This window comes from Populus trichocarpa, chromosome 7 (genome assembly GCF_000002775.5).
Source record: "Populus trichocarpa isolate Nisqually-1 chromosome 7, P.trichocarpa_v4.1, whole genome shotgun sequence".
NCBI lineage: Eukaryota > Viridiplantae > Streptophyta > Magnoliopsida > Malpighiales > Salicaceae > Populus > Populus trichocarpa.
This window is the reverse complement of record NC_037291.2, coordinates 10,509,580-10,534,874: the sequence shown is the minus strand read 5'-3', so window position 1 is coordinate 10,534,874 and position 25,295 is coordinate 10,509,580. Positions and strand designations below refer to the sequence as shown.

The 25,295-nt window shown below is 30.8% G+C and overlaps 2 protein-coding genes across 4 annotated transcripts; one reads left to right on the top strand and one right to left on the bottom strand.

Moving 5' to 3' along the window:
* Positions 1-22: 22 nt before the first annotated feature.
* LOC7474813 (shikimate kinase, chloroplastic) lies at positions 23-4,167 on the bottom strand. Of its 2 annotated transcripts, XR_002982869.2 has the most exons (12): positions 3,986-4,167; positions 3,625-3,889; positions 3,073-3,134; positions 2,798-2,852; positions 2,638-2,710; positions 2,138-2,225; positions 1,754-1,836; positions 1,512-1,641; positions 1,352-1,430; positions 1,143-1,207; positions 656-939; positions 23-505 (listed from the first exon to the last, which is right to left on the bottom strand). XR_002982869.2 is itself a non-coding variant. In XM_002310566.3 (11 exons), the coding sequence occupies exons 2-11, from the start codon at positions 3,842-3,844 to the stop codon at positions 910-912; spliced, it is 885 nt and encodes a 294-aa protein (XP_002310602.1). In that variant the 5' UTR covers positions 3,845-3,889; positions 3,986-4,167; the 3' UTR covers positions 23-909. The 2 variants fall into 2 exon arrangements, 1 of the variants encoding a protein (XP_002310602.1); XM_002310566.3 differs by having other exon boundaries at positions 23-939.
* Positions 4,168-15,393: 11,226 nt separating this feature from the next.
* On the top strand, positions 15,394-22,403 carry LOC7457131 (developmentally-regulated G-protein 3). 2 transcript variants are annotated; one of them, XR_002983002.2, is made up of 11 exons: positions 15,416-15,692; positions 15,774-15,827; positions 15,929-16,102; positions 17,174-17,245; positions 17,500-17,559; positions 18,983-19,092; positions 19,952-20,251; positions 21,009-21,200; positions 21,720-21,771; positions 21,916-22,056; positions 22,157-22,403. XR_002983002.2 is itself a non-coding variant. In XM_002309994.4 (10 exons), the coding sequence occupies exons 1-10, from the start codon at positions 15,651-15,653 to the stop codon at positions 21,964-21,966; spliced, it is 1,107 nt and encodes a 368-aa protein (XP_002310030.1). In that variant the 5' UTR covers positions 15,394-15,650; the 3' UTR covers positions 21,967-22,403. The 2 variants fall into 2 exon arrangements, 1 of the variants encoding a protein (XP_002310030.1); XM_002309994.4 differs by having other exon boundaries at positions 15,394-15,692; positions 21,916-22,403.
* Positions 22,404-25,295: the final 2,892 nt, after the last annotated feature.

The following is a 25,295-nucleotide window of genomic DNA, read 5'->3' as shown; positions in this document are numbered from 1 at the left end:
CCTGGTGTGTTGAAACAATATCTGTACAACATCAGTAAGGTTCTCATTTTTTGTTTTGGAACACAAGTGCTGCTGAAGTGCTGTATCTCTTGCAGAATTATGCGTATCCTGCTACTCATTACATTCACCAAGTGTTGTTCACTCTTTGCTGAGAACTACATGAGCTTGATCAGCATCATCCTTACAGAAAGGTTTGTGTTTATACATGCACAATAACTGGAAATGTTCTTTTTTGCAGAAAAATCCAATCGAATGAAACAAACAAGTCCACCATCGCTAATAAATTACATCTTCAAAGCTAACTCCCATCACGGCTCCTTTCAAGTCAGCTGCAATGTACCGACCAGTTGGCCATACCAAAGCTTACAGTGACGAGTATATTATAACATCTGCTGGGGTTGCATGCAAAGATCATAGCTGCATTATCAATTACTTTCTGACTCACTTGTATCTACCACTCCATGTCTCCATAGTACGCAGAAACAGTAACAATACGAACTAAACCCTTCAGCAGTGTAAAAATGAGAAGATTAGCCTAAATCTAGGGCATCCATATGAAATGTCCAACAAAGAAGCATATTCATAGAAAATCCTTGCATACATTGGCTGAGCAGGAATCCACGAAAGAATCAACAGCATGACATTAATCTCTAACCTTTATTTTGATCACATGGCATCCGGCGAAGTGGCACCTCGCCATATGCACAAGTCAACATTACAACATAGATCTAACACATCTTTCGCATCCCAAATCCTGCTGGTAATAAATGGAAACCTTCCACATCATGCATCACACAAGCCATGTTCTGCTACTAGAAAATAGAAACATGGCATGGGATGCCATCCAACCAAGCGCCATAATCAGAGCTTGTTAAAATAGAATCCCATTGCAGCCATGCCACTGATGTCCTATAGGACATTTCCAATTTGTTCAAGTGCCTACAAAATTTCAGTTCCAAGTTCCAACTAGTCAATCCACTAGACAGCATGATAATTATGTGGCATGTAACAAAAAAGAAAAAAAAAATCACAGCTCACCAACGCAGAACTGTTGTCAGTGAAATTATAAAAATGACAAAGAATGTCCTAGTTTTGCAGAAATAAAGAATGCATGAAAAAACATGAATGAGACAGTAAAAGACCTCAATCGCAATCATAGCAGGTGTGATACTGGATACATCTTTATATCCTAGTTTGGCTGCAATATCTGCAGTGTAAACACTTATCTTCAGTATATTCACTTAACTAACATGTGAAATCTTAGCAATTACAAAGACTAGCAGATCCCAAGAACTACAAAGCAATATGAAAACACATGATAGCTGCAAGTTGTGGTTTCAAGCACACGTACTTTCCAGAGAAACCCTCGCCTTGGCATTTTCATAAGCTTTATGTCTCTTCTCAAACAGAGTAGAAAGGCGTCTGAATGCCTGTAGTGAGAATAAGTTTCAAGACAAAGCATAAGATATGACACGTTAACAAGAAAAATGTTTAGATGACAAATAACCTACAGTGTTGTATGCATCTCCTGATTCATTATCCAAAAGGGGGCGAGACTTGGTTCCTACAGCCGCGATCCTCTGTGCCAATTCTTCCAAAGGCACATCTAACCAGACACTAATCCCCTTCCTCATGTATATCCTGATAAACAAAATAGAAAGTAGAACACTTTCAAAACCAACATACATAAAAAACTAACCAAATAATCAGAAGGTAAAGAATTTAAGTTTCAATTGTTATGTCCATATCATACCAGTTTTCATCCCGTATCACAGCACCGCCACCAGTGGAAACAACAAACCGGTGTTCTATTGATAGCTTTTCTAATGCCTCAGTCTGAAAGGTACGATTACAATCTTTAAAGTTTGAAGCCACAACCAAAAAAGATAAATATAAGAGCATATGAATGTGGTCAAGTGTTTTTAGTGTGGCTACATATTTAGATTAGCAAATAGATAAAACCCAATGGATAAACCAACGAGCACAACAACTGAATTAGCAGTCACTGCTTCAACTTATCATCAGTTCTCTTTTCAAAATGACATATTTTGCAATGCTGGTAACTAAATATAATCTGATTAAATGTGCATGAGTAAGTTTTGCAATGGAGATTCAAAATGCAATCTACTTAAAACACCTCTTTATCTCTGAAGAAATCCTCTCCATATATTTCAAATATTTCAGCTACAGAAGGCACACCAACATCCTGCTCCACCAGTTTGTCACTGGAAAATCCATGAAAATGTAGAAAAATACAATTATTATTTAACATAAAAAAAGATTTTTGGTTATGTGGATAACCTGCATTTAACAGACAGATGTAGACAACGTAATAGCACATCCAGTGCTCAACATTTCAACAAGAACTTCTATACCATTGCAAAATCAGATCCCACAAGATAGGGGTAACATTGCCACGAGCCATATTTAATAATTTGGATCATCATCTATGAGTGCCCCCACTCGACGACCATGTTGTATTGCTGTCAGTTGAGGATGTACTTCAAATGGTATAGAAGTTTTTGTTGCATTATGAAGCATACCTTTTCTTTCCTCTCCCTCATTCTTTTTAAGATTGGAGAGGTATACTAAAATCTTTCCTAGAACCCCAAATGAAAGACAATCACATGTACTAACCAGTCACAGAATGAATAACGAATTGATCGTGAGAGAATCTTTCCCACTGTAGTTTTTCCAGAGCCCATCATCCCTACATGTTTCACATTCATTTAGTTTACTATCAGAGTAATCAAATCAATTTCTAACAGAATACATAAGACTAGACAAAGAAACTGACCAACAAGATATATACAGCGTCCATTTAAATATGGCTCAATCTCTTGTGACTTATTCTGCAAATTTTGTTCACGTCTAGTAAGATACAGGCCCAAAGAAATTTGATGAGCAGAAAACAGTGTGAAGTTTTAGATAGTTAAAGGGAGAGGAAAGGAAAAATTAAGGCAAAGTTCACAGTTTTTAAAGCAAAGTAGATGCAAAGATTGCAGAGCAAATAAAATGCAACATGTTATTAGATATCTCATTCAAACTGGTGAGAACAGAAGCATTTCATACCTTCAAAATCAAAGCTTCCTCGCCAAACAAATCCTGGAGACTTTCAGATTCCAACGTTGAAACTACAAAAGTTAAAAGAATCTTTCAAAATCCAAAAGGAAAATGGAAAGGAAGTCAAAACTCATGCTGAAACAATAACCTCGTGATTCTTTTACATTATGTAAGCAAGATGTATTCTCAAATTAAGCACGGTTACACCATCAATATATTATAAATTGGAAGTACAGACTTAAAAAAAATTCAATAGATTACCCATACAAAGTCTAAAGATTTTCAAAACCATTTTCACTTACCAGCTAAAAAAATAACATATATTACAAATCACCCAATAACACTACAGCAAAGACGCAAAAAAAAAAAAAAAAAGCAGCTCCAACTGCACCTTCAAATAGGCTATTAACAAACTAAACTAAAACCAAAACCCAGATGTTATAAATCCAAAAAAAAATAAAAAAATAAATTATCTAACAATAGCTCATCATCTAAAAATCTCCAACCAAGACTAATTTCACAAATTCAAAAGATGCAATGACAAGGACTTAGATATTGTACCTTGAGAATTGTTACAAGAACAAGAAACCTCAAAAGAAGCCTGTCTATGTCGATTTTCATCTCTTACAGGCCGAAACTGAGCAGAAACAAACACTTGGAGTCTCTTCTGTTCCTTAAATCTCCCCGAAAACCGCAGGGAACTAGTTGGTTTTCTTGGAAACTTGTATGAATCAATCCATGTTGTCGAAATTTGCATTCTTTGTGCAAGATTTGCCTCCATTTTTTACTGGTTTGCCAATCAAAAACTTCGCCGAATCTATCTACTCTGTATTTGATTACCAAAAAAAAAAAAAGTGAAAAACTAAAACATTGCAAATGCAAAAGGAAAAATTAAGTGGCAAAATTAGAGAATTTAACTTACCAGTTACGAGAAAGAGACCAAAGCAGAGAGGAACAGCAGTTTGAAGTTTCGTTTAGTTGATGTGGTTGGATTGGCCTTATCTTTTTGTGATTTATATTGTGCTTCAACGGTGGTTGGGTAGAAATCTCATAAACAAAAAAACAAATGGTTGTACAGCCCAACATAATAAACAGAATGTGAAACACACACATAGTCACACACACACACACACACACACACATATATATATATATACACACGTGTAATTGTATTTTTATTTTTATTTTTATTTTTTTTATGGAAAAAGAAATTCCTTGGGAGCACTTTCTAATAAAGTTTTAAAGATTTTGTCTTAGATTGTGAAAATTGTTTTAAGAATTCCCAATTTTTAATATCAAGAAAATAATTATGAAACCAAAACCATTTTTCTTTGGATATGAAAAGAAAATCAGAATCAGAACAGGAATGAGTTTTGGGATGATAGAGGTGGTTTCGGGCAAGGTCAAAAGAAAAGTTAGGATGCCACGTTTGGTGTATATTTTGATATTGTTTTTGTATTTTAAAAATATTTTTAAAATTTTAAATTTTTTTAAATTAATTTTTTAATGTTTTTAATTCGTTTCGATACGACAATGTTAAAAATAAATTTTAAAAAATAAATAAATAAATTTTTTTTATGTTTTCAGTTCATTTTGATACGATAATGTTAAAAATAAATTTTAAAAAATATAAAATATAAATTATTTCAATATATTTTTTAAATAAAAAACATTTTAAAAAACAACTAATTCCATATTTTTTTCAAACTGCGTATAATAAAAATGCTGGATATGGAAAGATAATCAAAAACAAAAGAGGAATGAACTTTAAGTATGTTTGGAATTGTGGTAATAATAACGGTTCAAAATGTTTTTCATTCATAAATACATTAAAATAAAGTTTTTTATTTTTAAAAAATTAATTTTGATAACAACACATTAAAACAATTGAAAACAAAAAAAATATATTTTAAAAAAAAATCTAAAATTTTTAAAAATATAATTTACACCACATCTTCAACTTCAAGTACACCATAACATTTTTGGACGATGGAGATGGCTCGGGGCAAGGTCAAAAGAAGAGTTAGGACTTAGGATGTGCTAGATACCGAACATATGTTAGGTGTGGAGTGAATGAAAAACTGAGTATTTGGAGGAGGGTTTCCCTGTGTTATAGCACTGTGGCACGGTGACACCGTCATCTCACCAACCACTTGGGTCCTTTCAAAAAAAAAACAAAAAACAAATAATCAATTTTTTGGGTTGGTAAGGTGGGGATTGCGTGGTGGGTGGCTAGTAAGGAGGTCAATTTCGGTGATCCCTTTGGGGGAAAAAAAAAGAGGCTAGATTATTAAATTAGTATATTATAAAATGTAAATCATACAATTGTCTATTCATTTTAAAAAATTGTATGAAAAACTGTGAAGAACCTCTAAAATATATTTTCCAAACTAAGTATAAATTTGAAAAACTAAAAAACTAGTTTTCTAGATGAAAAAATATTTCATTTAAACATGAAGTTTTATTTTTCCTTTTTCTAACTCCATTTTTCCAAATAAATAAATAAAATATATTTATGTTTTTGAACAACTCTTAAATGATTTTTGTTCCATCTCATGTCAAAATCTCTTTCTTACTCTCAAGGGGATAAGTTTATTCCGTGCCATGGAAAAAGATAGATCTAAGCATTAAGAAAATAAGTAAATAAAATTTCTATTTTAAACATTTTTTTGAAACTGAATAAAATAGTTATTTATTTTTTATTCATGTAACTAATCAAATGCATTAATAAATAAAATAACGTATTAAAGAATTAGTTATTTATTTATGGGAAATACTTGATTATATTTATTTATAAAAGTTTCATACAAATCAAATAATTTGATAAACATAGAAAAATTAATTAGTTTATTTAAGAAATTATAGTAATAAATTAACTTAATAAAATATCAATAAAAACTTTGTTTCTGACTTAATGTACAAATTGATTATATCCATAATTTACAAAGAATTTAATTATTATTTTTAAGTTTATTATCCAGTTTTCTCCCACACACACACACACACACACACACACACACACACACACATATATATATATATATATATATATATATATATATATATATATATATATATATATATAATTTAGTGATTGTTCACCAAACAATGGACAGAATACTTAAATATCCTATTCCCCTATTGTTCATTGTAATTAAGTCTCTCTCGTGCCATCAAAACGTACCCTTTGATTTAGGGTTGGCTTTTGTCAATGCTGTGACATTTTGCATGTAAAGCTAAAGGGTTGTTTGGTAGCATTTTGTTTTTCATTTTATTTCTCGTTCTTAAATCTTTGAAAACAAGATATAAAAGTTATTTTTTTTTTAAATGGAAATAATTTTTGAAAAAAAATTGTCTCAATCCATTTTTTTAAGTTTTAAAATTCTCAATTAAATTATTTGTTCACATGAATTTCATTCAAAGTTTGCTTTATCGTAAAAGTGTGTTTTTTTTTATTCAAAAAATATTTTTGAAAATTTTTGAATTTTTTTTATAACAAAGTTAAAAATAAATTTTAAAAAATAAACATTATCATAATTTATAGAATAATACCCACGTATTTTACGAGAACAGCAATAGAAGACTGTATTGCGATTTTTTTAATATTCTTTGGGGGCTCCATGTTTGGGATTTGTCCGTTTATTTATTACCAGCAGTTTAGCGCACGTGACTTGCGCTTCCTAACCATAAGACCTGATGCATGCAACTGGTCAAAGTCCACCTGCCAGGGCGAGCTGACGTGGTTTTTATGCTTGAAGATTAGACAAGAGCAGCATCAAATTACTGTTCTGCCTACTCCTGGCCCCATTATTTTTTCCTCACCAACTCATCTAATTATTTATTCATTGTACTTTAAAAAAATAATATAATTGACTAGCCTCGTATTTTCAAAAACTGTATTTTTAATCTCTTATGACTTAGTTCTCTCATAATTTCATATTTTATTCAATTTATTCTTGTTTTTTACTTTTTGAAAAAAAAAGAAAAAAAAAAGAGAGAGAAGTTGATAGAGAAAGAAAAAACTCGGTGTGACCCAGTTGATTCGGTTAAAAACCTGGTTGCAACCCGTTGACTTTTGTTTTTTTTAATTAAAACGACGTCGTTTAGATTTTAAAAAAAAACTGACCTGAACAACCCGGTGACCCAGTCAAAACCCGGAACCCGGATCTTAGACCGGGCCAGGTCTAAAAACTATGGATGAAAGAATCTTGTTAAAAAAGAAGACATTTTGGAATAAAAATATTACAAAATAAGATAATTAATTTTAGTTGACGGAATATTTACCTAAATAATTAATTATTCTTTAAAAACTATAAGACTAAATTATAATAAACTCACCTATGAGAGGTCCCAGCTTAGCAAGAAAGCCAGCAACCGTCATTACAGCTCGTTCATTACCACTCATCTAGTTTTTGCCTGGACAGCCTCCTAAATTTACGCAACTAGTCTACATGCGATTAACTAACTTAGTATTTTTTTTTAAAATTATTAGCCCCTGCTCATGTTGTTGGTTTAATTATTTTTTTAAATTATATGCGGGTAAATTAATTATTTCTACAAGTCAATAGCCTCTGCTTATACGGACGACTTAATTATTTCCATAAACCAATAGTCCCTGCTTTTATAGCCAACTTATTTCTTTTAAAAGATGATTCTCTATATTCCATTTGAAGACTTATTTTATATGTAAATAGAAATCTTAGAATGACATTGCTATTAATAAAAATTTAAGAATTTATAGAAAAATAGAGTAGGAAAAACAAAAATTCCAAGCTTTCTCTCCATGTATGCCCGATGGGTTTTTAAAGGAGACGGAGAAGGATTTTTCTTTATAATTATGATAATGTTATTCTTTTAATATCCCACATAATATTTTCATCAAATCTCCAATCATTGGTATACTTTATATAAATTCATATTTATTTTTTTTCTTGGGATTCTAACTGATTTGCTAGAGATTTTTATCTTTATTCATAAAGATTTTCCTCTTGATTTATTATTTGTTAATTGAAAGTTTTGCTATTCAACATAGGATGTACAACTAACATATAGAATTTTCTTGAAATCAAACTCAAGAATGATATAAGTGTATTCTAGAGATCAAGAAGTCTCCAAATCAAGCTTAATAATTTGCAATTATGCAACCATTATTTTGGCAAAACTAATAAAACCAAAGAAACAACAAAGTGGTCACCTCCATGTATGATCCTGAAGTTATCTCAGCTCTTTCCTGATTACCCACTAAGCTCCCATCAATGTCAATCTTAGTGTGTGTTTGGTAATATGGTGCAACGTGCTTTTCAATAGAAAATATATCAAAATAATATTTTTTTATATTTTTATAATTTTTGACATCAGCACATCAAAACCATAAAAAAACACTTAAAATCATCAATTTGATGTCTTTCCAAACAAAAAAAGCATTTTAAAAAGCATAAGTTACCACAATGACAAATGAGTATTTAATGCAATTATGTTATGGAGCATACCAAGAGACAAAATGAGGGATATGATGTTACTGTAGTTCGATGAGATAAAAGAGAATGAGAAGGAAGATAAATCATGTCATATAATAAAAGAATGTACATGGTTTGGTAATTTAATATAAGTTCATATGGTTGCAAAGATTATACCATTACTGGGAGACTATTGCAAGAATAATTCCATCAAACAATGCCCACACACACATACACCGATTCTAATACTAGTGAGAATATTAATACACCTACAAATACGACAGACAATGCGCCTAAATAAATCAAATAAACCTAACTCCTAAAATAAGTCTAACAATTCTCCTACTTAGATACTAGTGCAACCACTGACAACATACCATATGCCTTAAACAACCTTCATCTCTGTAACTCATGGTGTAAAATCTTTAAGTTAGAAGACCAACTAAAGTTCATATAACTTCAATTTCTTAAGTGTAACAACCTATATCGACATGTACGTTGGATTCTTGCCTCCATAAATATTTTTAAGCATTAAATGTCCATCATTAAACAAATCTCAAATGATGTGATATCTGATTTGAATATGCTTAGTCTTGAAATATAATGTCAAATTCTTGGCAAGAAAAAAATGTACAATTGTAAATTTTTAGCTCTAAATTGCAAGACAATTTTCAAATGGAAAATGTGTGAATTACAATTTTTTTTTGTTTCAGGAACAATTATTACCTATTGAGTCAGCTTTCCAGCATAACTTGAACTACTTTAATAAAAAGTAAATACACTTAAGCTTATGCTTAGGACTTTCCAATTCAAGCTTTTCTACCACATTGCTCCACAATGTCTTTAACTTATTAGTCTCATGTCTTTTTATCTCCAAAGTTTCAATTCTCATCATTTAATTGTTTCCTACATTCAATAAATAAATTCATACCAAAATGAATAAAAATAATAATGAAATTTGGAAATATCACACATTAAATGATGCACAAAATATATGAATAGAACATATCAAAACAACATACATCAATATTTCTACTTCTGACTATTTTTTTTATTATGATCATTCTAAAAATGAAATTCAAATTTTTCATCTTTGTAACCAATATAGAAATAAGTTTATTGTGAGCATCAAAGTTAATATGAATATAAGAGACATAATAAAAAACAAATTAAATGAGAAAGTTTTACCTTTTTTTCTTTCCACACTTCCTCATGTAGTTTGTATTTTAAAGGAACACATGGCTTGCAGTTGATCAAGTGATACTACATCAACCTAAAATAAATAAGGTAACCTAGAATACAACCTCATACTTTTAGCCCGTTTATTAGTGGTCATGTGTATACACTCAACAACATTATTCTATTATGGTGTAATTGGAATGATCTTCTCCATATTAATGCCATTTGCATCACAATATTTTTTAACATCCCTGTCAATATATTTTTCTCCATTATTAGACCTGAAAGATTTTATCTTGATGTCTATTTCTATATTAACCATAACCTTTTCATTTTTTTTAATATCTCAAACACATCAAACTTATATATTTTTTTTTTAAATAAACCAATCCCATTTTACTCATCAATGAAGGTAATACTGAGAATATCTTAGACATGTAACTAGAAAAGGCCTTTATAAATTAGTATGTATCGGTTTTATATTTCTTGATCTTAAAGTTTTGCCACCTTTTAAGAAATCAAGTTTTTTTTTATACTTTCCTACAATATAACTCACACATATCTAGATCAACTAATTTTAGTTCTAGTAGCTTCTCTTTGAAGAAAAAAGTAATTTCATCCTTTTTGACTAATATGACCATTTCTAAAAAGAAAATCTACTTCAACTGATATGTCATTCAACTTTTGTAGTTGAAATTTTATCATTTGATCTTGAGATCATAAATAAAGTATTGATTTTCTTACCATGAGCTAATATTATATTTTATTTTGTAAGTTTCTATATTTGAATGACCATTATCATCAATTTGTCATGTAAAAATCAAAATCTTTTTTAGTTCGAAAATATGTCTCACTTTCTATAATTTTCATATGGAACCATTCAACAACTTGATTTACACATCTTTTAAAACTACTATATTAAATGCTTCTCTATTAGTTCACTATATTGTACTATAATAATTGGAAATAAAATTTTGGATGATTTCTTGGTGTAAAGTGGTATGAAATGAAGCATTTGAATCTAAAACTGAATCATCAACTAGATTATAAACATTAAGAATTAAAGCATCATGTACTTCCTCATATCAACATTTATATAGCCACCCTTCGTTTTTTTTTTAAGGTTTGTGTAATCCCTTATGAAGTGATCAGATTTTCTATAATTTCAATAATCACCATGCTTCTTGGATTTAACCTACTTTTACTCCTATTTCTATATTTTAATCTGTTCTTATTTGAGTTTCTATTTTATCCTTTGTCTTAAGTATCGACATTAAGGACAAAATTAAAACTCAATGTCTCACTAGATTCTTTTTTGTGCATTTTTTTAGTCAAAATCAGCTCATAAATATTATCATATTTTAACTTAGTTTTTTTTATTTGACAAAATACCTATTCTCATAGCCTCCTAACTATTTGGTCACAAATCCAACAAAATCAATGCTCTAATCTCATCAACAAACTTAATTTTAATAAATTATGATTGGTTTATGATAGCATTGAAATTATTAAAGTGTTGGATAATAAACATCTTTTTTTACCATTTTCACATTAAACAACTTTTTCATCAGATATACCTTGTTATTCATTGGCAACTTCTCATTACATGCAAAACAAGGATGCCATCAACTCTATAATGATCTTTTCTTTGATAACAATATGTGCAACTGATCTTGATAGGATTAATCAAATAACACCTTAAAATTCTCTGTCAAGAAGTTTCCATTTTGTTTCTTCCATCTTATATGGCTTCTTATTTAATAGAGGAAGATGAATTCCCATAAGTATAATCATTAACCCACATCCTTCAATATCCAAAATATGTATCATAAAATTCTCAATTCCAAACAAATTTACTTTTTATTTGGCCATCACTCTCACTTAAACCCAACCAGAATTTCTGGTTGTTTGGCTATGATGATAAAATAAAAAAAGAATTAGAAGGAAGGTAAATCAAGCGCACACAACATAAAAATTTATATAGTTTAACATTTAGCAAATATCCATAGAGTTGAAGTGATTTTACTATTACCGGGAGAATGTTACAATAATAATTATGTTAGACAACCAACCCTAATGTTAGTGAGAATATAAATACACTCACAAATGGTTCGGACAATAAGCTCAAGTAAATTAAAGAAACCATGCTCCACAACACAAGGCCAACATATGACATAAAAAAGTCTTTATATCAACATCAAAGGTAATCTTGCAATCCTCTAACAAAGAGTGAAGCTTAATTAGAAACCTAAACAAAGTTAGAAGTATAGTGGTTATGAAAAATGCTTTTATTCCTAGAATACCAAATAAGCCCATGAAATGATTATATATCTAATTTCAAGTGAGTTTGTCTTGCACATTTTTTTTCATATATATGCACGTGAAATAAGATAATTATATCATAATTTATGTCAACTTTATTTGGTAATTCCATGATGTGGATTAACATTATCATCTTTTAAATTAAACATCATCAATTTTGTAAATCTTGATATTGAACATCCTATAAGAAAAAAAAAACACATTCCACTATGACATTATTGATGTAAATGGTTTAATTTTCCAAGAGATTGAATATAATGTTTTTTGTACTAGATAATGTGTTGTTCTTATTCTAGTACAAATTGTACAAACAGTTTAGATACAAACTTGTTTGACAATGGAGATATTTATTTTTGTCCCACCTTGAGATAGAAAATAAGCAGATTTTTGTACCTTCACTAAAAGAGGTGAAAAAGAGTACATGTATTTGTTTATTTCAATAATACTCTTTTGAAAATCTCATAATTCCCAACTCTAGTTTTTTATTAGATTTTAACCATTAATTTCAAACAAGTGAATCTTCATCATTGGATTTGAAAAATAAAATTTATAAAAATCATAAAAATAGAAAAAATAGAAAAAATGTTAAAAAGAAAGATAATGAGAAGAGAGATTAGCAAGAGGAATTTAAAATAATAATTAAAGAGCCCTAGAATAAATAAAATAGTGAAATAAAAAAATTATTTAATGTTTAAAATATTTTATATAAAGATAAAATAATACAAGGATAAAAAATATTGTCTTTCCATTTTGTATTTTTTTTTTGCCACCATCAACCACACATAATATAAAAAGATAATTACTATATCTTGTACATTACTACCAACCGACCTATTATAATTCCAACCCCATCTCTAATTCTGTCTTAATCCTTTTGATTTGTTAATTGTGGGTGTCCGGGTCAATTTACACGCTTCTCGACTAATTTTTCGAGGCCCTGAAGTTAACGATTATGTAAATCTCCAGTAGCTCTGAGATTTGTGACACTCGGACCGATGATTTTTGGGGAGCAAACTCAAGGCTGACTAACTAAGCTACACCCCTCAAAATTATCCAAATACTATCATTGAAAGCACATAACGCTACCATAACCATGCACCCTGTCAGATCTTGATCTTATAGTATGTTCACAGGACATACATTTGAGGGTGTTATTGTGTTCGTAAGGAGATTAGTTTTGCGGGGCAAGTGATTTTGGTGAAAAATGTTAGTTTAGCTACTTAATAAGGTTAGCATTATTCACAATAAAACATAGTTTGAAAAATCCTTTGACTTCAACAAGAAAAAACAAAAAAAAAATTCTACTAAAAATTTGTTTAGTATCATAAAACCTGTTTTTTTTTAAAATATTTTTTACTTGAAAATACATCGAAGTAATATTGGTGTCGATAAAAATTGACTTCCATTGTAGATAATATGAATTACTCTACACAATATTTTTTGAATTTTATAACAATGCTCCTTCTTGTTTCCTTTTTTTTTATAGAAAATTCAATGATAGTTTTGATATTGAGATAAAACATGAGTCATGCTTTATATTAAACACAAAAATAGTCATTGATAAATTAAAGAGTTAATTATAAAATCAATGTCTCAGATTTGATTATTTTTTTAATAATTGAGTATGAGTACTTTTATTTGTTTCAACTCCATTTTGGAAAAAAACAATTTCCTTAAAAAAACACTAGTTTACTTAGTAGTGTCACAAGCAAATGAGACAATGTTTTTTTGATAATATTATTAAATCATGCTCATAAAGTTATTCTTAAAACCTCATGACATGATTTTTTTATCTAACACATGTTTTAAATTAAATCATACGATAATTATTTTAATATGATCTAATCTATTTGATTGGTCCAACTCGAATGATCGGTAAAATTTATAATTTGATTTTAAAAAGAATTTCAAGATGATATATTTTTTAAAAAAAATATTAAGACGATGACATATTAAATTAAATCATACGATAATTATTTTAATATGATCTAATCTATTTGATTGGTCCAACTCGAATGATCGGTAAAATTTATAATTTGATTTTAAAAAGAATTTCAAGATGATATATTTTTTTAAAAAAATATTAAGACGATGACATATTGAATTGATCTGAGCTTCACGACTTAACTTGTCAAACTTGCAATCCGGGTCATAGATTCTTTTGTGTTTAATGACTATGTTTTTTAAAATTATTTTTTTGCTTCGACATAACCCAGATAACTTGATGGATTCAAAGACAACCTGAATAACTAGTAAAAATATGGTTCGACTTTAAAAAAATTAAAGATATCTTTTTTCTTATATTGAGACAACGATTTATTGGATTGACTAGGATTTTGTGGTTTAGCCCGTCAAATCAGTAACTTCAGTTTTAATATATATATATATATATATATATATATATATATATATATATTATTGTATTGCAAGATATCATTGTAATTGATATATTAGTGGATATTGTTTTAATTTATTTTAGTAATAAATTGTTAAATGATAAAATTTTAAAAAACTAATAAAAAATCAAAACAAAGAAAAAAATAGACCGGCTTGCAATGTTGACATGAATAGTGCAGGTGATTTCACCTGTATTTGTAATTGTAGGCCCCGTTTGTTTGCTGGAAAGTAGTTTTTTTTTTTAAAGTGATTTTCTGAAAAGTGAATTCCTGAAAAGTGAATTATTTTTTGATGTTTGGTAGTGTCATGAAAAATAAGTTGGAAAACATTTTTCAGTGTTTGGTTATGTTATGGAAAATGAGCTGGAAAATAGCTTATTAATGTTTTATTTTTTTTTCAAGTTTATTAAAATAATAAGGAACAAATCTTACAAATTAAAAAGTTGAACGAGAGTGAAATTGAAAAAAAAATATAATTTCATAAATTATATCAAATAAAATAAATAACAATCAAAAAAATGAGGACCAAATTTGATAGATAAAAAATTTTAATTAAAAAAATGATAAGAGAAAAACAAATAATAATCATAAAAATGAGGATCAAAGTTAATATAAAAATTAAATTAAATCAAATTTTAAGGGATGAAATTAAAAAAAAAGGATTCAAATAAAATATATATCTCAATCAAAATTTTGAGGACTAAATTTGATATAATCAGCAAATAATATGATATTTTTAAATTTTTCATAACTTCTAGAAAGTGTTTTCCGCCCAAAATAAAAAGAAAATACTTTCCTGAAAATCAAGCTAAATTTTCCTTTAATTGAAAAGTATTTTTTATTGGCCAAATTTTCTAATAGCAAACAAATACAAAAAAAATTTAAAAAGTAATTTATGAAAAACTATTTTCCGGGTAATTTGCAATTTTTTGTAAAAATGCTAACCCATCAAATTTGGTACATAGCATAACGGGTCGGTTAAAGAAACGGACTCCAAGGCTTCAGCAGCCCAGCATCGGAGGAAGAAAAAGGGCCGCAGCAGCCATTGCAAAACCACAAAACAAAACCCCTCCGTTCTCTCGAGTACCTTCTCCTCCTCCACTAAACGCTATCGCATAAGCCGCTGCTCTCTCCGATTCACCACACTCACTCACCTGCCAAAATCTTAATCGTCAGAACATCCTGATTTGAAAAGGACGCCAACGCTTTTCGTTTCTCTCTAAGCTTCAAAGAAATGTCGACTGTAATGCAGAAAATCAAAGACATCGAAGATGAGGTAGTTTTTTATTTGGAAAAATAATTTTTTCCCCCTCCATTTCTCAATTTCTTCTGACGTGAATTTTATTCTCTTCTGCAGATGGCAAGGACTCAAAAAAACAAGGCTACAGCTCACCATCTCGGCCTGCTCAAGGTATCTGCTTTTATTTATTTAACGATTGTTAACTAATAATTAAATGAATTATCTTGTATGAAATAACTCATTCAGCGGCGTTCGCTATATGGTAATTATAGGCAAAACTTGCAAAGCTACGAAGGGAACTTCTTGAGCCATCGGCGAAAGGAGGTGGTGGTGCTGGTCAAGGTTTTGACGTTACTAAAAGTGGAGATGCTAGAGTTGGTCTTGTGGGTTTTCCTTCGGTTGGGAAATCCACTCTTCTAAATAAATTAACAGGGACATTTTCGGAGGTATGCCCTGTTTTTTCTTTTGTTCACGCTGGCTCTTTCGCATCTTGTTTGAAATGCAAGCGTGCAAATAATACCTGATATATGCTTATTAGAGCATGGCTATTATCCATTGTCAAGCGTAGTGTTACCTTGAGGCATCAAGGCTAACGAAGGTACCACTTCAGTGCCTTAATTGCCTACAGAAAAGGCAGTTCAGTAAGGCGGTAATGGATAATTTATACTGATTATAGCACCTTGGGACTTTTCTTGAGTATTTGTTTATGGGCTTCCTTTCTGTTAAGTATTATATAAGCACACTTGTTTTTTTATATATATAATTTTTTATGCATATACAATTAGCTATTAAATCGTCACTTTACCAACTCGAGTGAGCACTATCAAGCCTTGTTGCCTCAAGTGCTTTCTCCTTGTAACAACAATGATGAAGCAGTGTGTTTGTTTTGTTTAAAATGCAGACATGAATGTATGTTGATTGGACCTGCAGTGCAGGATATCTGCTATTCATATCTCTTTGATGAAGGATTGGCTTAACAGTTTTACACGTCTCTCATATTTTGCCCCCCCCCCCCCCTTGTTTTTGATTTGTTGGGGATGGGATTCAATAGGGGAGGATTCACTGCTTATTTATAGTAAAACCTTCTGTTTTTGCATAGATATGTCTTGAATTTAAACTCCCATTTGGTTCTTATCTGACTTGGGATTTCAAGAATTTCTTTTCGAGGATTTTTGGTTTCCTTATCTTTTCAGTTGAATGTTAAATCTTTATATTGTATGAAGACTTATGATCTCTGTAAAACTCATTATAGATTTGCATTCCATGGAAGAGAGCATTAGAGGGTTTTAGAGAGGGGGCGTGTAGGCAGGGTCTGGGTTTGTTAGAGGCACTGCAGCTGCTAATTGCCTAATTTACATGGTGATTTTTCACTGTTTCAGTCTTTGTCAATTAACTGAATAACTTGAATCATTAATATGTTCCTTTCTCTGTCTTCTTTTTTGGTAAAGCGAGCTTATATTAAGTTCATATACAACATGCTCAGAAGGCTGATTTTTTTCAAACTTTATGGATTATAGGTTGCTTCCTATGAGTTTACCACCCTGACTTGCATCCCTGGAGTGATCGTTTATAAAGGAGCTAAAATTCAGGTAATATTAGCTGCAAAATCTTTTTAGGTTTTCACTACCTTTATGAGATATTGATGGTTTTTCTTTCGTTTTTTTTTTAAATGATCCGGATTTGAATGCTTGTCATCAGGTTTCAGAATGGTTTTACATACCACGTCATTGTCCCAATTTGTGCATGAAATGATAATTTAAAATTGCCTTCGATGTACTAGCTCCTTTTTTTTTTTTTCTAAATATATATTAGCTCTTAATGCTTCTTCTCTTATGATTTGCAGTTGTTGGATCTCCCTGGTATCATCGAGGGTGCTAAGGATGGAAAAGGTCGAGGAAGGCAGGTAGATCATGACATGTTGTTTAGCATAGCTTTCATTTTTTTTCCTGTTTTTGAATATTGATATAGTAGTCTAAGGTCCGGGTCTTCATTAACGAGTAATGATCTTTGTCTATAAAATATAGTTAATACATGACAGTTGTTATTTATATGAAGTTAAGATATCATTTATTGCTTTTACTCTTTATCTTTTGGCCAACTGCCTCTTTTAGGTGGAACCATTTTTGACAAGCTCAATGCATCCTTTAGTGCTATGATTCCAAACTGTAATGGAGTGAGGCTGTGAGGGAACTAGGACATCTTCAGCTAGTTAGTTTGGTGAATTTCAGGCCATGCGCTGCCTAATTGTTTCTATTGGTTTTCTGTAAAATTGTCTTGCTTGGAGTGCATTTATGGTTCATTATCGAATTGATGGTGTGGATTTGGTAGCCAGTAAATGCTTGAATGTCAGAGTAATGAATACTAAAGTTTTTGGGGTTATGTGTACCTGGACATAGAAGGGCTAACAACCTCTACCTTAGAGAGTTCTTGCTTCATGAATGGAGAGAATTCTGTTTGGTTTTTTAATGAAATTCCTTGGAAGGATTAGGCAACAAGACCATTGTGCGATACTCATTATGGGCATGGATGTGCTCAGTGACATGATTCTGGAGACTACCAAGATGACATTAAATTTATTTTTGAAGGTTTAGGCTATATCTCAAATGGACACCAGAAGTGTGTGGTATGTGTTGGATGCTGGAAAAAAGGATATGGTTGTAGGATATTTGTTGAAGCACTGGCAACTGTAATCTCACCTGGAAAGTGAGATCTAGAGACTTGGGCACCAAATTTATCCACTGAAGGCATCAAGATCCTCACAGATGTTCTTAAGTGGTTGATATTCTTTCAGCAAATTGGCTTTTTACATTTGGTTGGCCAGTCTCGGTAGCCAGTAGTTTAAGTTTCAAAAATTTCTCCTAGATGGGAAACATTTCTTTGGACCATTGTGCATTTTCATGAATCTTGTACTGGAACACTTTCCTTTGGCCCAAACACCATGGAAAATTATGTTGGTATTTCTTTTTTGTGCTGAAATGCTGATGATATAGAAGTCTTCTTGTGACATTTTAGTGAACATTTACTTAATCAGGGCTATCAAAATACTGATGATATAGAAGTTAGATATGAATGCTCACAGTATGTCATTCTTTGGTTACCTTCTGTGAATTATTCCTTTAGCATTGCGATCACATTTGGCTCACATGCATTATTTATATGTTTGCCCATTTATATCTTTATATTCAATAGTGCTGTCAATTTGATTCAGGTGATCAGTACTGCTAGGACATGCAACTGTATCTTAATTGTCCTCGATGCAATATGCATTATTTATATGTTTGCCCATTTATATCTTTATATTCAATAGTGCTGTCAATTTGATTCAGGTGATCAGTACTGCTAGGACATGCAACTGTATCTTAATTGTCCTCGATGCAATAAAGCCAATAACTCACAAGCGTCTGATAGAGAAAGAGCTTGAAGGATTTGGCATAAGGTAATGACTAGGTAGTTTAAATTTTATGGTCCTTATTTAATTTGTCTGCCAATGTTTTGTTGGTGCAACTGTATGAAATGTTACTTGGATCTCTTTATTTTTCTTTGTATATTTCTCCTGAAAACATTTGGAGAGCTTGTGCATGCCTCTTAAATCATTTACCATTTGGAAAGAAAGAACAAGGAGATCTAATTTAGTATCAGGAATAACCATTGATCAAGCACCAATTTTTCGAAACTTCTTTTTGAATGCTAACAATGTTCCCAGAACCATTAGAATAATATTTTAGCCTTATGGATTGGAAGCATATAAAAATTGATTAAGTTCATCTAATTGTAGCTGTTCTGTTTGGCCTTTGTTGCATTTTAAGCCTCATGGACACAATTGCTCAAGTGTTTCTGGATGAAATTTTATTTTTTATCTGATTACAACTGCAGCTTTATAGCAAAAAAAAAAGAAGGTTCCATATGCTCTGTATCATTCAGCCTACTAACAGAATGTTTTGATATTTCCATATCCTAGCATGTTTGCCCTAAAAGCATTTTGAGATGCGTGGTACCTCCTTGATAGACACTTTCTTTGAGTTTCTACTTTATTCTGTGTGTGTGTGTGTGTTGAGGAAGGGTCTCACATTTCTTGATATAATATTTCGAAGCTTTTGTTGTGTTGTTCCATGTGTTTATTTTGATGCTTATACCTCATGACTTGACTTGTCTTTTTACATATTTATTCCACAAAATTCAATCTTTCAACATTGCAAACATACAATATTTGTAGGCATGGCTTACACGTTCTCCTTTTATTCTACTCTTAGTGTTTAGTTATTCTATATATCATTCACTATGTTTTCTGGAAACAGGTTAAATAAGGAACCGCCTAATCTGACATTCAGAAAGAAAGATAAAGGTGGAATTAATTTTACATCAACAGTTGCCAACACACACCTTGATCTTGATACTGTGAAGGCAATATGCAGTGAATACAGGATGCACAATGCTGATATTACTCTGAGGTATGATGCAACTGCTGATGACCTCATAGATGTCATTGAGGGGAGTAGAATATACATGCCTTGCATCTATGTGGTGAACAAAATCGATCAGATTACACTTGAAGAGCTGGAGATTTTGGACAAACTTCCTCACTACTGCCCTGTCAGGTGACTTTTTATTGGCTTGAATTTTCTTATTAGAATTATGGTTAAAAATATGGTCCAACTCTTACCGTACCAATTTTTGTTTAATTTCACATGTGAAGAAAATCTGTCTCATGAATCTGTTTTCAATTATCTGGATTTTGCAACCCTGGCATGATTTTTCTATTGAGATCCCAAGCACATCAATATAGATGTGTTGGGAAGTGTAATCTGAGAATGAACTTTCTCCAGCCATTGTTGCTTGGCTTGGTTGATTGGTCGAGTCTGTTGCCATTGCTTCATCTACATGTGTTCATTGAGCAACTTCGTCCCCCCTCCCTCTCTCGCTTTTTGTGTACATAGAGGCTGATCTAAACTGCTGGTGTCTTTTTTGTTCTTGTAATTTATTGGATATCTGGCTACAATCCATTTAGTTTTAACTGGTCATCATACAGTTTGTTTTGATTGAAAATTTTCAAAACTGGTAAGCTCTAAAATTCATGAAGATAAAGATTTTCTTTCTTTCCTATGACTTGTTATCTTGAATGCGATTGCTGCAAGGTCTGAACTATTATGTATAGCATGCAATGTAGCTTACACACTGGTCTTTGACTTCATATCCTGCGTGTGCATTATCTCTGATTTATGTTGGTAACATTAGGTGACCTTATGCTTATTTTATTCATTTGCACATTTTGCATGTCAAACAATTCCTGTCCATATTGTTTGTTACTTTTGTTGGTAATTTTGTATAATTTATGTTTTTTTTTATACACTATAGTGCTCACCTGGAATGGAACCTTGATGGTTTGCTGGATAAAGTGTGGGAGTATCTAAATTTAACTCGCATATATACAAAGCCAAAAGGGATGAATCCAGACTATGAGGACCCTGTGATATTGTCATCGAAGAAGCGGACAGTTGAGGACTTCTGTGAACGAATTCACAAGGACATGTTGAAACAATTCAAGTAGTGAGTGTCTCTTGAATTTCTGTTATCTCAAAAGTTGTAGTTTGTGAAAAATTCAAAGTTCCAGCTTTTTGCATACAAGAAGCAGTTTCATTCATATGGCCTTGTTATGGTTGGGGCTTATTACTGTGTATCAAATCATGATAGTCGTATTGGACATGCATGAAATAAAAATAAAACTGCTAGCTGGCATGTCTACATCGAAGCATTTGAGTGTCATGGATAGTGCTCTTCACAGTGTCATTTATCCCAGTCAACACCCCCCCCAGTTTAGTTACACGTTAGAAAAGTCAGTTGCTGGTGGCCCTTTCCTCATTCGATTACATCCTTTGCAGATATTATTGGTAAAAATCGATTTATAAATGGGGTTTGATTAGTTTATACCTTTCATTTGCATGCATAACAGAAAAGGACTGGTTCACATATCCGATGAATCCATCTTATCTTCTCTTTAATTTTTTTTGTTATTTTTTTTCCAATTAACCCCAGTTCATGAAAATTTACTTTTGGTGAATGATATAGTGCTCTGGTATGGGGGTCAAGCGCGAAACACAAACCGCAAAGGGTTGGCAAGGTTTATTCTGAAACCTGATTAAGCATACTTGGTTTTATCTTATTTTTACTTTTGTTCCCCTCTCATTCATCTCCATTCTGTTAGATTTTTTCACTTAATGTTTATGTGCTGTTTAATATTTCGTCATGATTTTTTGCATTTCAGGAACATGAACTGGAGGATGAAGATGTCGTGCAGATTATCAAAAAGGTGTGACCATCAACACCAAGATTTGCAATAGTGCTCCATCGAATTTTCTGCAATATGAAAGCAGTTGTGTGAAAGAGCATCGAATTCTCTGCATTACTCCGCTTTGCTTTCCTTTCTTTTTTGGCATCTCTGGTCTTCTCCGCTCCCAGTTGGGTATCTCTTAGGACTTGAGCTGACGGTTTTTTCCATACTTTACGTAAGGTAATTGGGTTTAAAAAAGCTTGCAGACAGCATGATGTGTGTAATTAATCCGTTTTGACGAGGGTTTCGTGTTGTTTCTCGTGACTTAGTCTATAATGGTGTTGTATGCTACCTCTAATGAGATTGAACATAGCAAAGAAAACTAGTTGAGATAATTTGGAGAAATCTTGAGGGAAAGAATTATCTCTCTTGTGAACTTTCTTTAGAGAACTAATCAGACGAATTCATGGACCTTCTGGAAACCTTGGTCGCATAAACTTGTTGAATGTCATGGCAGCATATGTATTTAAGACTTCCTACTAATCAAACAGTCACCGCGGTTTGAGCTTTGTTGCCTATGCAATCTTCTGATCTATGTACCTGCAAGAACTGTTATTAAACCCGGCCCGGTGGCTGGACCGGTCCGGGTTTGTTAAAAGACTGGTTGGAGCAACAACCCGATCGACCCGGCGGGTTGACTCATGACCCGGGCAAACTCGGACGAGACCTTTTTTTTTTTTTAAATGTGGTTTTTCTCCTATACCCTTTTTTTTTCAGATCTTTTTAGTTGGTTATTAATACTTTTTAAAGTTTATTATATAAATATTAGAAAAATATTTTATTTTTTTAATGTTGGATTTGAAATCCTTTCATATATGTACTCTATATTCACAAGAAAAAGTTATGTTTTTTTAATGTGAGATTTGAAACCCTTTAGTATATATACTCTATGTTTACAAGAAAAAAACTATGTTGTTTTTTCAATGTGGGATAAAAAACTTTTTGGTTTAAATACTTTAACTTAAAAGGATAATAAATACCTTTTCAATGTGAGATTTGAAGCTCTTTAATATATATACTCTATATTCCTAAGAAAAAAATTATTTTTTCAATGCGGAATTTGAAACTTTTTTGTATATATGCTCTATGTTCATAAGAAAAAGTTATGTTTTTTCAATGTGGAATTTGAAACCCTTTAGTATATATACTCTATGTTTCCAAGAAAAAAGTTATTTTTTCAATGTAAAATTTGAAGTCTTTTTGTATATATATATTCTATGTTCACAAGAAAAAAGTTATGTTTTTTCAATATGAGATTTGAAGCTTTTTAGTATATATATCATGTTCCCAATAAATAAGTTATTTTTTCAATGTGAGATTTGAAAAAAGTTATATTTTTTCAATGTGGGATTTGAAACCCTTTAGTATATATATTTTATGTTCACAAGAAAAAAGTTATGTTTTTTCAATGTGGGATAAAATTTTTTTTAAAATATTATTTTAAACTTCATTATTTACAACATGTATAGCTTATATTCACATGGATTTTTTCATATGAAATATTAAAATTTTAAATATATTTTTTTAATTTTTTCGGGTTGATCCATGAAACCAGGGATCCGATTTCTTGGCCAGGTCAACCCCTAGCCCGGGTTTGATAACTATGTCTGCGAGCCCCTATCCCCATCGAAGCCTGTAAATGACAATATTTCATCTTCTATTATAGCTACACTGGTATTTCAACCTGGACAACTTAGTTTGTGTTTGAAATTTTAATGCATGATGTTTTTTAAAATTATTATTATTATTATTATTATTATATTAAAATCATCTAAAAACATCTACAAATATATTAACTTGATATTTTTTAAGTAAAAAACAATTTATAAAGTAAAACTAGTTGATCCATGCCTTAAAGTGGGTTGGATAAAAAAAAATAACACAAAAAAATAATTATTATATATTTAATATTAATAAAAGTTTAAAAAAGATAGTACATAATTTTTTTTTATTTGTTTATATGACGACAATTTTTTATAGATAAGAAGAGTACTAACTTCAAACAAATTAAATTGATAGTATAACTTATTTTTTTTATTAATATCTTTTATCTCTTAAAAAAAAATTCTGACTTTTTATATCATTTATTCAATAAAAATAAAAAAGTAATAAAAACAAACATAAAAAAATCTTGGTCACTTTAAAATAAGAATAATGAACCGCGTCCATGAAATTTTGAAAAAAAATTGGCTTAAATTTAAAAAAAAATTATGTTTTCAAATCGTTTTGATGTACTGATGTTAAAAATAATTTTTAAAAAATAAAAAATATATTATTTTGATGTATTTTTATACAAAAAGTACTTTGAAAGTAACCATTACTACACTCCCAAAGACATACTAAAACCTCTTTATCTTATTAACATGATTTGTTTTCAGCTTTTTTTTTAAAGAATATTTGTTTCTGGACAATATCTTAACATAAGCATAAAAGCAAGTTTTGATTAAAACAAAAACATTTTGATAACTTTGACGTGAATGTGTTAAAAAATCTAAAAATAATATACCATTCACGCTTTGTCCTGGGAAATTTTTTGGCAACGTTATTGAACCTTGCTTGGCCCAGTGGGGTTTACCCGGAGGCCTCTCGACCTGGATTTTTACTTCGTTCATGTTTCAAATTAAATTATATGAGAATTCACTTAATACAATCTAGTTGATTTTATAGGTCCAATCGCGACCTAGTAAACCATGGCAAAACCTGGTCTAATTAAAATGAATTCTAGATGTTGTTTTAATTTTTTTACAAATATTTACACAATAACATTCTAGGTCAGCTTGAGTTCTCTTGTGTAGCACAACTAACTCATTCGACATAGCCAAAACCTTGTTTGCCAAAAAAAATAATAATTAAAAATGACATTGACCTAACAATTTTTTATAAAAAAAATATCACGACAATAACATTTTGAATAGACCCGGGTAATTAACATATTCAATCCATAACCTGGGTCATAACCCTTACATGTCTTTAAATTTTTTTTTTTTTTTACTTGATGAGGAAGAATATTAAATCTATTTTGAAATTGAACGATAAATATTTTTATTTTAAAAATAAGGGAGAATATTAATTAAATTTTATATTTATTACTTTTTTTTAAAAAAACCCAAGAGATATTGGGCCTAGTAGGCCAAGCCGTATGCCTAGCAAGCAACCCAAAGCCCAGGCACACCTCGGCCTAAGAACTAAGGTCTATGTGCTTGGTTTGATTTTATTTTTTGTGTGATCCTTCCTTTCATACAAAAAAAATAAAGGATGCGTCGTCTTGAACTCTAGTTTTTTACTACTGTAAAGGTGGTTGGAAATCAGGGTCC

Excerpts from the sequence above, each read along its gene's own strand:
- LOC7474813 (XM_002310566.3), bottom strand. The coding sequence starts at position 3,844 with ATGGAGGCAAATCTTGCACAAAGAATGCAAATTTCGACAACATGGATT. Across the intron at positions 2,226-2,637 it reads CGTTATTCATTCTGTGACTG|TGACAAACTGGTGGAGCAGG; the intron begins GTTAGTACATGT and ends TGGATTTTCCAG. Across the intron at positions 1,431-1,511 it reads CAGGAGATGCATACAACACT|GCATTCAGACGCCTTTCTAC; the intron begins GTAGGTTATTTG and ends TTCTCACTACAG.
- LOC7457131 (XM_002309994.4), top strand. The coding sequence starts at position 15,651 with ATGTCGACTGTAATGCAGAAAATCAAAGACATCGAAGATGAG. Across the intron at positions 19,093-19,951 it reads CTTGAAGGATTTGGCATAAG|GTTAAATAAGGAACCGCCTA; the intron begins GTAATGACTAGG and ends TTCTGGAAACAG. Across the intron at positions 21,772-21,915 it reads AACCGCAAAGGGTTGGCAAG|GAACATGAACTGGAGGATGA; the intron begins GTTTATTCTGAA and ends TTTGCATTTCAG.